Consider the following 13,721-nt stretch of genomic DNA (forward strand, 5'->3'; position numbering starts at 1 on the left):
TATTAAAATATGAATCGTTTTGAATTGAAATGTGTTGCGTAACCTTCCATCCATGGCCACAATTATTAGTTATTGATCTGAATTATGAAGTCTTGTGTAAGTTAGGCTAGGGCAAAGCGGGAGCGCAATAAAAGCTCGCTCTCTCGCTCTTGGCGAATTCGCCCCGCTTTGCCACCGTATGTTAGCTAGAGTAAGAGATTTGAATTGTGAAGAAAATATAGTTGTTCGCCAACCTTGAATTAGATCGAGCGTATCAAGTTTTTCGACCCGCCAAATAAATAATTTAAATTACAGCCACCCAAAGTTTTCGGTAATTGATTAGAAAAACTCTTCTCATTTTTCATGGCGCCCCCGGGTGGACTGTAAAGTGAATTATAGGCAACAACAATAAGTGACAGTGACACAAGAAATTGCAGTATACATATGCAAACATATTCGTTGCCCGCGTCGTGTGTGTGTGCAATCGGCAATCAATTTGTAAAATATCATCGCGTCGGTCGCGCCAACAATAATTTTTGTGCAAATTCTGCTACCGCCGAGGGATGCCGAGCGATAAAGACAGGAAAGTAGCAGTTGGATTAAAAGATCCAAAAGAGGAATCAGAGGTATTTGTGCAGAAAATTGAAGGCTGAGCAAAATACATTCAGATCTCTCTTTGAGGTGTCTTGTGCTGAAAACATTGCACATCGCCTTCAATTCTAGGCACAGACGTATGATATACATACATACATATAGTAGAGCTTGATTGCATGAATTTCATTAGTAATTGCATAAATATAACTAAAAACACATAAATACATACATATCGACACATACAGACATATGTGAACCGCTATTTGGACGCAACACTTATATGTACATACATACATCTTTCGTTTACTGCAATCACTGTCGCCCCCCCCCCCCACCCCTTTTATTTTTTTCTACCTTTCTTGTCGTTAGAACCACACAAAGTTTGTTCGTTCGTTCACCCAAGCCACGGCGTATAGAGAATACCCACACATACATATGTACAAGCAGCAGAACCGGTGCATTATTTCGTTTTCGCTTTCGCTTCTCCACTGCTGCTTGCGTTGTATTTGTTGGGAGAATTTTCGTTGCCGCTCTTGAGCTTAACAGTGCGCCAAGTGACGCGCTACCCTGTATCTAACGGGTATATTGTTTTCGGCTGTTACTTGCCAAGTGACGCGCTACCCTGTATCTAACGGGTATATTGTTTTCGCCCGTCACTTGCAACGACTCTTTCCCTTGATACCTCGTGCCTCGACATTCAATTCAAATTCGATTTCGATTATCGTTCTCGTTCAAACATATAAAAAACCGAGGGGGAACGTTGTGAGTTGCTGCGGACACCGGTGATCGAAAAATTTAATCATTTGATTTCGTGCCTCTCTGATGAAGCATTAGGAACAATAAAGGCGTTCCAAGTCACCGAGGAAAATTATGAAAAGGCCATGGCTGGCCTAAAACGAGTATATGACAACGATTATTTGATTTTCACGAATAATATTTCCACATTGTTCAATCTGCCGAGAATGTCGCATCAATCTGCATCATCTCTAAGAACTCTAATCGATACTGTTTCGTCGATTTACGGATCGTTACTGTCGATCGGAGATGATACAAAAATTTCGAATGCAATGCTCATTCATCTCGTTTGAAACAGAGTCGACCCAGTGACGAAACAAAAGTGGGATGAACAGCTTACTTATGAGAAGTTGCCGCTTTGGTCCGACTTTGAGAAAGTCTTGAATCGTCGATACCAGCATCTGACTGCTGAAGAATCGACCAAGCCAAGGCAAGACAAAGTCATGCCAAGCAAGCAACATAATCGCAGTTCATTTGCTTGTTCTTCCACTTCCACCAACAGTAGAACTCAGCAAACTTGTAGCTACTGCGATTCAGGAGACCATGTAGTGTCAATTTGCCCTTCATTTTCGCGTCTCTCGGTGATGCAAAGGTTTGAGTTTGCTAAGTCGGCATCCCTATGCATTAATTGTCTGCAACCTCCTGAGATGGATTTCTACCTATCTTTGTTCTTTGTTCTAGGTCTCAAAGAGTCCTCTTCAAAAACTCCCTCTCTTTACCAGTAAAGGTTTCTTCGGGAGTACCACAAGGCAGCCATCTAGGCCCCTTACTCTTCACACTCTTTATTAATGACTTACCTTCAGTATTAACATCCTCTCGAGTACTTATGTATGCGGATGATGTTAAACTCTGTGTCCAGTACAAGGACATTTAATTTCATTCTCGCTTGCAATCCGATCTCAATAACTTTCAGTCATGGTGTTGTGTAAACTTGTTACACCTTAATGCCTCGAAATGCAAAGTTATGACATTTCATCGTTCTAGCCCTTTGTTGGCTCCCTACACCCTATTTGGTGGTTCTCTTGAGAGAATTACCCTGGTGGATGATCTGGGTGTTATGTTAGACCCCAAGTTAAAGTTTTCCGAACACATTTCTACCATGGTAAATAGGGCCATGGGCGTGCTTGGGTTTATAAAGGGGTGGTCAAAGGAATTTGACGACCCCTATATAACAAAGACTCTCTATACCTCGTTTGTTCGTCCGATCTTAGAATACGGCTCCTGTGTATGGTGCCCTCAGTACAAAGTACACCAGGACCGTATAGAATCAGTACAGAAAAACTTTTTACTCTTTGCTCTGTGGGGCCTTAACTGGGATGCGGGTGTAAGACTCCCATCTTACTCTAGTAGACTACTATTAGTAAACCTCCCATCCTTAGTTAACCGTAGAAAAATGCTTGGTGTGATATTTATGCACAACTTGATCAGGGGTGACATAGACAGCCCTGATCTGTTGAGCCGCATAAACTTCACGATTCCTATTAGACTGACTAGAAATTTTAAACCGTTGTTCCTTCCACTTTGTAGATCGAATTATTCCTTGCATGAACCGTTTAGGGTCTTATGCTCGGATTATAATTCCCTCTACCATATTATATCCCCCACTAATTTTCTTCCTCTTATTAAATTATTAATCCTTACACACCTTTCTAGAAATTAGTAATTGTAGTGGTATTTGTATTTTGATTGCATGCTTAGTTTCTTAGTAAGTTTAGTACTAATTTTCCTCGAATGTTAGTCTAATAGCTATCTTTCTTGCATGTTCGCGTTTGGTTCGGCTACGCACCGCGCGTCATGCGGCAGCGCCCCTCGGTCGGTTGGGCGAGAGGAGGGCTGCGTTTTGCCTGGGATCCGCGCGTAACAGCCTTCTGCTGGTGTCACACGGGCCACTTGACGGTGCAGTAACTGCATCGCCTCTTGAAAGATGCAGTCATTGCATGTCAACGTCCAAAGAAAAAAAAGGCCACGCTGTTGTAAAATGCAAAGCCAATAAATGTCGAGTGTGCAGCCGCTCACATCATACATTATTGCATCGATACACAGTGTCGGCTAATAGTCTCGCGTTGCCACCACCCCAAGAGAGTCCTTCTCCTCCATCAAATCAGAATCAACCTTCCACGTCAAATGTTTTGCATGCTACAGCGTTGGACAGGGTAATTCTGGCTACGTCGATCGTAAGCGTCCGAACTAAGAGCGGTGAACACATTCTGGCCAGAGCTCTGCTCGACTCTGGATCACAAACAAATTTTATTACCGAGGACCTCGCTAATCGCTTACAGATCCGTAGAGAGGAGTCCTGTATTAACTTGCTTGGAATTGGTGAATCTAATTCTCAAGTAAAGGATAAAATACACACAGTGCTGAAGTCGCGAATAAATGGTAGTGAGTTCTCCTTTGATTTTTGGATCCTGAAATCAATTTCAGGTTATCACCCTGACCAGTCAGTGAATGTGACTGACTGGCGAATCTCAGAGAACCTACCACTGGCAGACCCTTATTTCTACAAGCCACAAAGAATAGATATGTTAATTGGAGCAGAATCGTTCTTTGATTTATTAGCTGTTGGTCAAATTAAACAAGGTCCTGACTTTCCAACTCTTCAGAAAACTCTTCTTGGTTGGGTTGTGTCGGGAAAAAATGTTTCCAGGAGTTCTGCTCCTCAAATTACAAACAGTTTGAGTTGCAGTGAAGAGTTGCTAGTATCCATCGATAGGACCTTGAAAAAGTTTTGGTCACTGGAAGAAATGCCATCAACCAAGAAAATTGCAACACCTGAGCCCAAGCTATGTGAAGAACACTATCGTAAGACGACTCAGGTACTATCATCAGGTCGGTTCGAAGTAAGGCTCCCGTTAAAATCAGATCCAAATTGTTTAGGCAACTCCTTTGAGGTTGCGAAACGGCGGTTTTTGTCGCTTGAAAGACGATTGCATCGTGACCCTGAGTTGAAGAAAATGTACTTGGAATTCATGGAAGAGTACCTCTCCTTAGGTCATATGTCTCCTACTGACAATACGATTCCTTCTACTCCACACTACGTAATCCCTCATCAGTGTGTTCTGAGGCCCCAAAGTACGTCTACCAAGCTCCGAGTCGTGTTCGATGCTTCGTCCAAGACGTCCTCACAGGTGGCCTTAAATGACATTCTGATGGTGGGACCTACCATTCAAGAGGAATTATACTCGACACTGCTCCGTTTCCGTCTGCACAGGTTTGCCCTGACTGCTAATGTTAAAAAGATTTATCGCCAAGTGATGGTGAACGAAGCGGATCGGCAGTTTCAGCTCATAGTGTGGAGAAGAGACCCTTCTGAATCCTTGAGATTATACAAGCTCAACACTGTAACCTATGGGACTGGACCAGCCCCATTCTTAGCTATCCGGTGTTTGAAAAGGTTGAGTGAGTCTGCGAAGCTCTCATTCCCTAGAGCTGCTAACGTTATTGGGTCCGACTTTTACGTCGATGACTTGTTGACTGGTGCTGCATGCGTAGAGGAGCTAAGGGCAATTAAGTCCGAAGTGTCTCAGGTGTCAACTAAGTGTCAACTCAAACCCTGCGGTCTGAAGAACCTGAGTTTTCAAACTCACCTGAGATCACCGCATCTGAGAGCACAGCCAAACCCATAACAATCTCGGATTCAGAGTCGACAAAGGCGTTAGGAATTTCATGGTTACCTACTGACGATGCCTTTAAGTTCAAAATTGACAATTCAGTTATGGGTCTCCGAGCGACAAAACGGAACATACTATCGGTGACATCAAAGTTGTTTGACCCCCTTGGTTTATTAAGTCCTATCGTTATAAAAGGCAAGATCCTATTGCAGGAGCTTTGGCTTAACAAACTAGATTGGGATGAGTCGATCCCGCTGCATTTGGAAACAGCGTGGAATAAATTGAAAAATACACTGTCTCAATTGGAAGACATATCCATATCTCGGTTTGTGTATTCCGATCCGATGTCACCGGTTCAAATACATGCCTTTGCTGACGCCTCCATGAGAGCGTATGGAGCGTGCGTCTATATACGTAGCAGAACTGCAGAAGGTTTAAAAATATCATTGTTGACTTCGAAATCCAAAGTAGCGCCGCTCAAGACCAAAACGCTCCCAAGGCTTGAGTTATGTGCCGCTCACCTTCTCGCAGATCTCTTTCACAGAATCAAGCCCCTATTAAACGTGCCCATTGAACGAGTCGTTTATTGGTCGGATTCAGAGGTAACTCTCCATTGGATCCGGTCTCATCCATCGTCGTTGTCGACTTTCGTTTCAAATAGAGTGGCTGAGATTCAAGAGTGGTCAGATGATGCTACGTGGCGGCATGTACCCACGAAACAGAACCCAGCAGATATTGTCTCAAGAGGTTGTGACGTCGACGAAATCGTTCAGTCAATTTGGTTCGAAGGACCATCATTTCTGAAAGAGGAAGAAGAAAACTGGCCCAAGAACGCTCATTTCGAACACTCCGATGATCTTCAGCTGGAAAAGAGAAAGACTGCGGTCGGGTTGACCGCGGCTGTGCGAAGTTCGGAGCTGTTAGATGTCATCGAGGGATTCTCGTCACACGTCAAACTGCTTAGAGTGTTCGTGTATGTGTTCCGCTTTATAAGAAAATGTAAAGACCCAAGCCTAAATTTCGAAAAAACTATCTCACCGACCGAATACAATGAAGCTTTTTATAAAATTGTCGAAATCATCCAGCATCACGAGTATCAAGGATAAATTGAAAAGGTTAGGAAAGGATCTACAATTGGTCCTAGTCTTCAGCGGTTGAACCCATTCATCCATGAAGACACAGGGACTTGGTGCAACTTTTCGTTGTTGCGAGTGGGGGGGCGACTAGCCAAAGCTCCTATATCATACGATGCCAAGTTTCCTCTGCTTTTGACTAAGCGCTCGCAATTCGTGCGAAGCTATATTCGTCATCTGCACCATTCGAATTTTCATGTCGGCCCACGAGCACTTGTGAGCATCCTTCGACAGAGCGTGTGGATAGTGAACGCTCAGGAGGTCTGCCGTCAGACAGTTCGATCGTGTATGCGCTGTTTTAAATGCAAGCCTCGATTGCTGACGTAACTCATGGGGAATTTACCCGCAGATCGACTCCGTGCTCTCCGCCCATTTTCAATTTGCGGCGTTGATTTTTGTGGACCAGTGCACACGACATTGAAAATTCGCGGAAGGCCCCCATACAAGTCATACATTGCGCTTTTTGTTTGTTTTGCGTCCAAGGCGGTTCACCTAGAAATAGTTTCCGATCTAACCACTGATTGTTTCTTGTTGGCTTTTCAAAGGTTCGTCGGGCGCCGAGGATATCCCCAAGTCGTTCATTGCGACAACGGGACGAACTTCGTCGGAGCGAGCCGCTATCTCAGCGCTCTGCGGATCAGGCTCAAGGAGCAAGGAGACGCAATTCGCGACTTCGCGTCAAAAAACGGATGCGAATTTGCGTTCATACCGCCGCGAGCTCCTCACATGGGAGGGCTATGGGAGGCAGGTGTAAAAACTGCCAAGAGCCTACTCCTACGGGCGGTAGGCAGCGCGCTCCTAACCGCCGAAGAGCTCGCCACAGTCCTCGTCGGCATCGAGGCCATAATGAGCTCGAGGCCGCTGGGAGCCATCAGCCAAGATCCAAGCGACGGCGAGGCCCTAACACCCGGGCACCTGCTGACAGGCGGGTCGCTCATCGCCCCCCAGCACTGCGGACTCCGGACCAGGAGAGTCTCAGTTGCTTGCGGCGATGGCGACTTGTCTCGTCAGTCAGGCAAGCGTTTTGGCAGCGATGGTCCCGCGAATATGTCCTGGGGCTGCAAATTCGGGGCAAATGGCACCAGCAGCAACCGAACCTCGAGGAAGGAGACCTCGTCATCGTGGCCGAGGACAATCTGCCGCCTCAGGAGTGGCTCGTGGGGAGGGTCATCGCCACGCACGCAGGAGAGGACGTCATGGTCAGGGTCGTCGAAATAAGGACTAGCACTGGAGCGGTTTTTCGGCGGCCCATACACAAATTAGCGCCGCTCCCGAAGTGTTGAAGCCGATGCAGGCGTTCAACGGGGCCGGTGTTGCGTGACCTTCCATCCATGGCCACAATTATTAGTTATTGATCTGAATTATGAAGTCTAGTGTAAGTTAGGCTAGGGCAAAGCGGGAGCGCAATAAAAGCTCGCTCTCTCGTTCTTGGCGAATTCGCCCCGCTTTGCCACCGTAGGTTAGCTAGAGTAAGAGATTTGAATTGTGAAGAAAATATGGTTGTTCGCCAACCTTGAATTAGATCGAGCGTATCAAGTTTTTCGCCCCGCCAAATAAATAATTTAAATTACAGCCACCCAAAGTTTTCGGTAATTGATTAGAAAAACTCTTCTAATTTTTCAAAATGAATCTTTAAAATCATAAAAAAGGGTCTGTCGGGTATCCGGGCCAGGATCTTATAAAATGTGGTAAATCTTAGTAAAGGATTCATCAAGGGACAATGCAAGAACTCGAACGCATTGTCATGGTAGGGTGGGTACAGAAGAGAGGGGCAATCAACACCTAGGTTCTCTCTAAATAGAAATGGTTCTGTAGGGCTTTTATTTGGCGTGTCGGCGCTATCAGTATTTCAGTTTACTTTGTTTTTGTATAATCACTTATAGTTTCCCGTAAAGTGCACTATTTAAATGTAGTGGAGTACGACAGTACAATTAGGTGAGGAAGAACCCCGACCATCCGGCGAGCTAGACCCGAGCCTAGCAAGAGTGCACACGACCAACCCTATTTGTACGCCGTCCTTAAGTTCAGTCATAGTCATCTGCTGATATCAAGGGCCTATATATCTGTTTACATATATATATATTTAAACTCTGGTACACTACACATTTATGGCGCCCAACGTGGGGCCAGGCAACTTGCCTTAGAATCTAAAACCAATTCAGAGCCGATATTAAAATTTGGATTTATAGTGTCTTACTATATAGGCCGTTTATTTTAATAAGACAAGCAAATCTTGCCTTGGTTCTACAAGCTCAACCGGTAATACATAAAAATTTCAGCGACACATTTTCTTTTTCAAAATATTGCATAAAGGTTAAAGATTTCAAAGTTTATACTTAGACTCGGTTTTCGGATTTAGCAACTGCAATTCAATTGATTCGGATTGGTTGACCAAAATAGACCTATAGTATCGAATTGTGAGTATCAGAGACAGTTATGCAATACCATACAGTGATCAGAATAAACAGGAATTGTTTTAGGATTTTGCGGTTCCAGTTCATTTCATTTTGGATTGACCGACCAAAGCAAACCTGCTTTTTTACTTTAGGCATCTTGAGTTATTCGGATTTACAATTTTATATTGCCAAATCGCGATAGTTGTCCAATGATTCAGTGCACGATGTCATTAACTTATAAATAGTCCATATTAACGAAAATAGAAAAGCCTTCTGAAACCAAATAGATATTTTGTAAGTATTCTGGCATGTGGGAAGGACAGACCTTATTATTACAATTAATACCTTCTTATATAATTTTTTTTTATTAGTTTTTCTTTAATTCCTTAAATATTGTCTGATATGCAATGGCTGTAAGGCGAAGTACAGATGATATAACAACTGCTTTGCAGGAAGCAGAACCATTTTGTGGAATTTGCAACGAAGTATTGGGAACTAGTGAGATTATAGCCAACACCCCGTGTAGACACAAATTCCATAAACTTTGTATTTTGGAACAGATTAGGACAAACCCAAAATGTCCCACCTGTTCATTAGATTGTTCTGCTCTAACATTCTCTAACAACACGTTGTTAACCGAGCTTAACGCCGAAGGAACACGTCCAGCTAGTGCTAACGAATCTTTTAGCACAATAGAAGGGACGTCTAATCGACCTAAAGGTCTAAAGGGCCAAAAGTTTATTAGAAGGGGTATGAATACGAGATCAACTCAACGATCCCGGTTAGATCACTCACCAACAGAAACTGAAACCAACAACACAACCCTTCCAATAACCACTCAAGTGGAAATCGCTAACTACGTCCAGTCTGCTGTAAGCATTCAACAGGCTCAGTTAATGGAACAACTAACTTCATTTTTAAGCAAAACAATTGAATCTTCGATTCAAAATCAATTAGCGTCACTCCAGTTGACACAACCAGAACATATCACACCCGATGTTTCCGGTGACAATAACATTAACCAAACAAATAACGTCGGTATCGGTCAAGCACGAGATAGTCACGCAGAAGTTAGATTTAGATTAGATTAGATTTTTCAAGAGCGAGTGCAAATCGAAGTAATTCGAGCTCACACGTAGCACCAGCAAAAGTTTCCAGTATAATGCAGAATTGGCGCATTAAATTCGATGGTTCAAAAACATGCATGAGGATGGATGAGTTCATTTATCGAGTACGTTCTCTAACGCAACAAAATCTTTATAACAATTATCAATTGCTTTGTGATCACTTGTATCTTTTATTCGCGGGAAAAGCTAGTGATTGGTACTGGAAATTCCATCGAACTTACCCAAACTTTAATTGGGATACTTTTTGTATAGAGTTTAGACGAAGATTTAAAGATGTTGAGACCGACTATGATATCTGGGAAAAGATTAGGAAACGTCGTCAGGGCGAAAACGAATCCTTCGATGACTTTCAATATGCTATCGAAGATCTCGTGGATAGGCTTCAAAATTCGGTTACAGAAGAAGATGTTGTGAATCTACTTATTAGAAATTCCAAGCCCACTCTTCACCACGAGCTTCTTCACTTAAAGATTGCCAACAGATCGCTATTACGACGAGAGGTACGTAAGCACGAGCAGTTTTATAACGATATAAAATCGGTCAAGCAAAGGACTCTTCGCTCATACGTATTGGAATTGTCAGGTCCAGACGATAGCGAGCAGCTATTCGATGACTTGGTCGAGCATAATGAAGTGTGTCAAATACATCGTCGTACTTCACACACAGTTCCAACTTGCTGGAACTGTGACAACAAAGGTCATAAATTTGACGATTGTGTAGGTCCTCGTAAGATCTTTTGCTACGGGTGGGTAACAAAAGATACTTACAAGCCGGTATATCCCAAATGTAACCCTCCGGGAAACCTGCAGAAGGATGTGTTAAACAACAACAAGCAGACACATCCTTAGAAAAAAGTTTGCAAGAATCACCTACTAGTTTAACGAACGACCAAAGCTTAAGGAAGCCTAAGATCAGCTCACAAACAGTAGAGGAAACCCTGCCTACGGCATATCATTATTCGTTTACTCCTTTACCTGAAAGGGAAGCAAATTATAGTACAACGCGTAAGAAAATTTTTGATAAGATAGATAGTTTTAAATTTGTAAGAAAGCCCAAACGTTCAACTAAACGTTTAAGACAATTTTGGAAGATGGTTCGCAAGAATAAGAACAAGTTTGTTTCAGCTATATTTCTTAGTTCGGATAACAGGCTGTATACCAATGTCACCATTGAAGGCACTGATTACGTAGCTTTGTTGGATTCGGGGGCCACAATCAGTTGTATTGGAGGCTCAGCCGCGAAAGAAATGTTGGCGCATTGCAAGATTAAAAAGTGTTCAGGAGCAATGCGAACGGCTAACGATACTGAAAGTAAGGTTATAGGCAAGCTGGTAACACAAATTAATTACCGTGGATGCACGGCAGACCTAGAAATGTTTCTTATTCCTGAACTCAAGCAAGACGTCTATTTGGGGATAGACTTCTGGACAAAATTTGGACTTTTAGATAAAATCACACACACTGCAGAGGTATCTGAATTAGATGTTGGAGGTACGGATGACGTCGAAGAACCACAGAACCTACATAAATTGACAGCAGACGAGAGAATTCGCTTAGATAAAGTGATAGGTTGTTTTCCATCTTTCGCTACTGAAGGACATTCAGATCAGGAAATAATCTCTCCTAATCAGGTTCTTCAGATAATTATTCGTCGAGCAGGTCTTGTATAGATATCTGTGGTGTAGTAGCCAGCACAATTGGTTATCTTCTTTCGTCTCGTGAGACCCCCTAGTGATGTTTCAAATGATCAAGCTTTAGCCGCTCTTAAGGTTGGATCAAAGCTTTAGCCGCTCTTAAGTCCGAACGCCCACGCACACATGCAAGCGACGGACAGTGGGAAGCATAGACGGCAATCGTACGATTGCACAGTTAAGCTATGCTGTGCACTAGACGATCGTCTAATGCTGCTCGAATGTTCTAGATCATACGATTGCACAGTTAGTAAAAAGCTCAAAAGCTCTGCTGCACAGGCTACTCAGTCCATCGTCTATTACTGCTTTGAACAAAAGAAGAAAGTTGATCGATCTGTAAAGACGTGATAATTCCCGAGTGCGAGTACACAGTGCACACATATATATATAGTGCTGTCCGGAAAATATATATATTTCCACATATATATGCTGGAAGCGGTGGTCAGTGAATAAGAAGAATTTAGTGCAGATATATTTGGGGAAAAAGGTATGTTTTCATATTATTGCCGTGCACGTGCTGACATAACCTTTGTTGCAGGGAAGTGTACCTAAGCTGCCCCATCAAGGTATAGTCTCGAGAAGACTACCCTGGGAGCTGGCTTAGGCGTACAGTTGTCGAGATCTCTCCAGCTCCAACCATAATTCATCCTTTCTGGACCTTATATTACCACCGAGTTCGGAATCTCCAAAGATCCAAGTGAACCAGATCATCCTCAATCGCCAAGAATATTTAGTGCTGCTCAGTCATAAATAACTAAACATAGGCTTGGCGGAAGATTCGTCAGTACGGCCAGGAACCATATACATCGCACCTGTTGACCTCTAACCAACTTCAGGCGGACAAGAGTCTATTTACATTTAATTCATTATCAAGTTCCAACGCATAAACATCAGCAGTTTAACGTAATGTAACTGAAACTTTATTAACGCGTACATATCTACATACATATGTGCATATGCACACTAAATTGTCTTTCTTTTGTTACTTTTTGGTTCAATTTTCGCGATAGAGCATAACAATTAAATTTCTGTCTGTATTATGAAAACCAAAACAACTGGCTGATGACTATGCGACGGTGTTTGTAGCGTAATTGTATTGTATGCATTATATATTTATGATTTCCATATTTTAAACAGCTGCGGTCAACATCTACGACATCATTGGGACCAACGATCAGCGTAAGACAATAACGCCGTAGTGAGTAATTATGTACAGCGAAAAGTAGTTTGGTCAAAAGAGCCATTGGCTTGAAAGTGTAGATATGCATACAACGTATAATGATTCAAACCCGTCTGCTCAGTGTGTATAATGCACCCCAGTCTGATCTAGCTATTGTTTACGATTTCGATTCTTATTCTCTCGTTTTTATATATATATATAGTGACATATCCATAATTCCCCACATCCCATACACATTATGTTTATGTACAATTCATCCAACCCATCCACACAAGTAACAGGACCCCACTCAAGAATCAATAACTGTTTCTTCGCATACTCCAAGCTAGGGCCCCCCAGAATATAAACAATGGACCACATTGTTTCATCAACATTAGAATCACGCCACTCTCGAGAAATCGATTCTTTAGAATCACGCCACTCATGAGGACCAATCAAAGCTAGACATAAAACCAAGGAGTATCACATTCCTAGCTCCGTCATGTAATGCAACACCGATCGCCAGCAGTGGATGCCTTTCATCAAAGCCGACGCATCCCCAAATATCGATCCAGGCACGTACGCCACCGACACGAAAATGCAGCCGAGGAAAGCAACGCCCGAAGCCAGAGTCGGGAGTTCCAAGAGAAGGGCTCATGGAAACTAGCCAGCAGCAGAGAGATCAGTTCCGTTTGAGACAAGCAGACCCAAAGTCAAGTCGGGGAATTCATTTAAATCTTGTGACATAAAGATATTTAAGTTGTAAAATAAAAGTCTTTTTTAAGAAACTTAAAATCGAGTTGAGGATATTTAACTATATATCTATACCCTAATGATTTTCATGCTTTAAATAATGAATTTATAACTAAACTTATATGATAATTAGGATTAAGGAAATATTACCCACAAATTAGAAACTAAGTCAATTGATGTGTTTTTACAACTGCAACGTAATGAATATTGAAATTGAAGTCTCCCATTATATTAAAATATGAATCGTTTTGAATTGAAATTAATCTTTAAAATCATAAAAAATGGTCTGTCGGGTATCCGTGTCAGGATCTTATAAAATGTGGTAAGTCTTAGTAAAGGATTCATCAAGGGACAATGCAAGAACTCGAACGCATTGTCATAGTAGGGTGGGTACAGAAGAGAGGGGCAATCAACACCTAGGTTCTCTCTAAATAGAAATGGTTCAGTAGGGCTTTCATTTGGCGTGTCGGCGCTATCAGTATTT

General features: G+C 42.6%; 1 protein-coding gene across 1 annotated transcript; it reads left to right on the plus strand.

The window, feature by feature from the left end:
- Positions 1–343: 343 nt before the first annotated feature.
- On the plus strand, positions 344–7,459 carry LOC117193664 (protein SON-like). The gene is made up of 2 exons (XM_033398402.1): positions 344–605; positions 6,658–7,459. Exons 1-2 carry the CDS (start codon positions 543–545, stop codon positions 7,393–7,395), a joined length of 801 nt encoding a protein of 266 aa, XP_033254293.1. The 5' UTR covers positions 344–542; the 3' UTR covers positions 7,396–7,459.
- Positions 7,460–13,721: the final 6,262 nt, after the last annotated feature.

This window comes from Drosophila miranda (genome assembly GCF_003369915.1).
Source record: "Drosophila miranda strain MSH22 chromosome Y unlocalized genomic scaffold, D.miranda_PacBio2.1 Contig_Y2_pilon, whole genome shotgun sequence".
In the NCBI taxonomy this organism is placed as follows: domain Eukaryota; kingdom Metazoa; phylum Arthropoda; class Insecta; order Diptera; family Drosophilidae; genus Drosophila; species Drosophila miranda.

Bases quoted from the DNA above. Each gene is read 5' to 3' on its own strand.
- LOC117193664 (XM_033398402.1), top strand. From the start codon at position 543: ATGCCGAGCGATAAAGACAGGAAAGTAGCAGTTGGATTAAAAGATCCA. The intron at 606-6,657 runs GTATTTGTGCAG...GGCTTTTCAAAG, and splicing joins ATCCAAAAGAGGAATCAGAG to GTTCGTCGGGCGCCGAGGAT.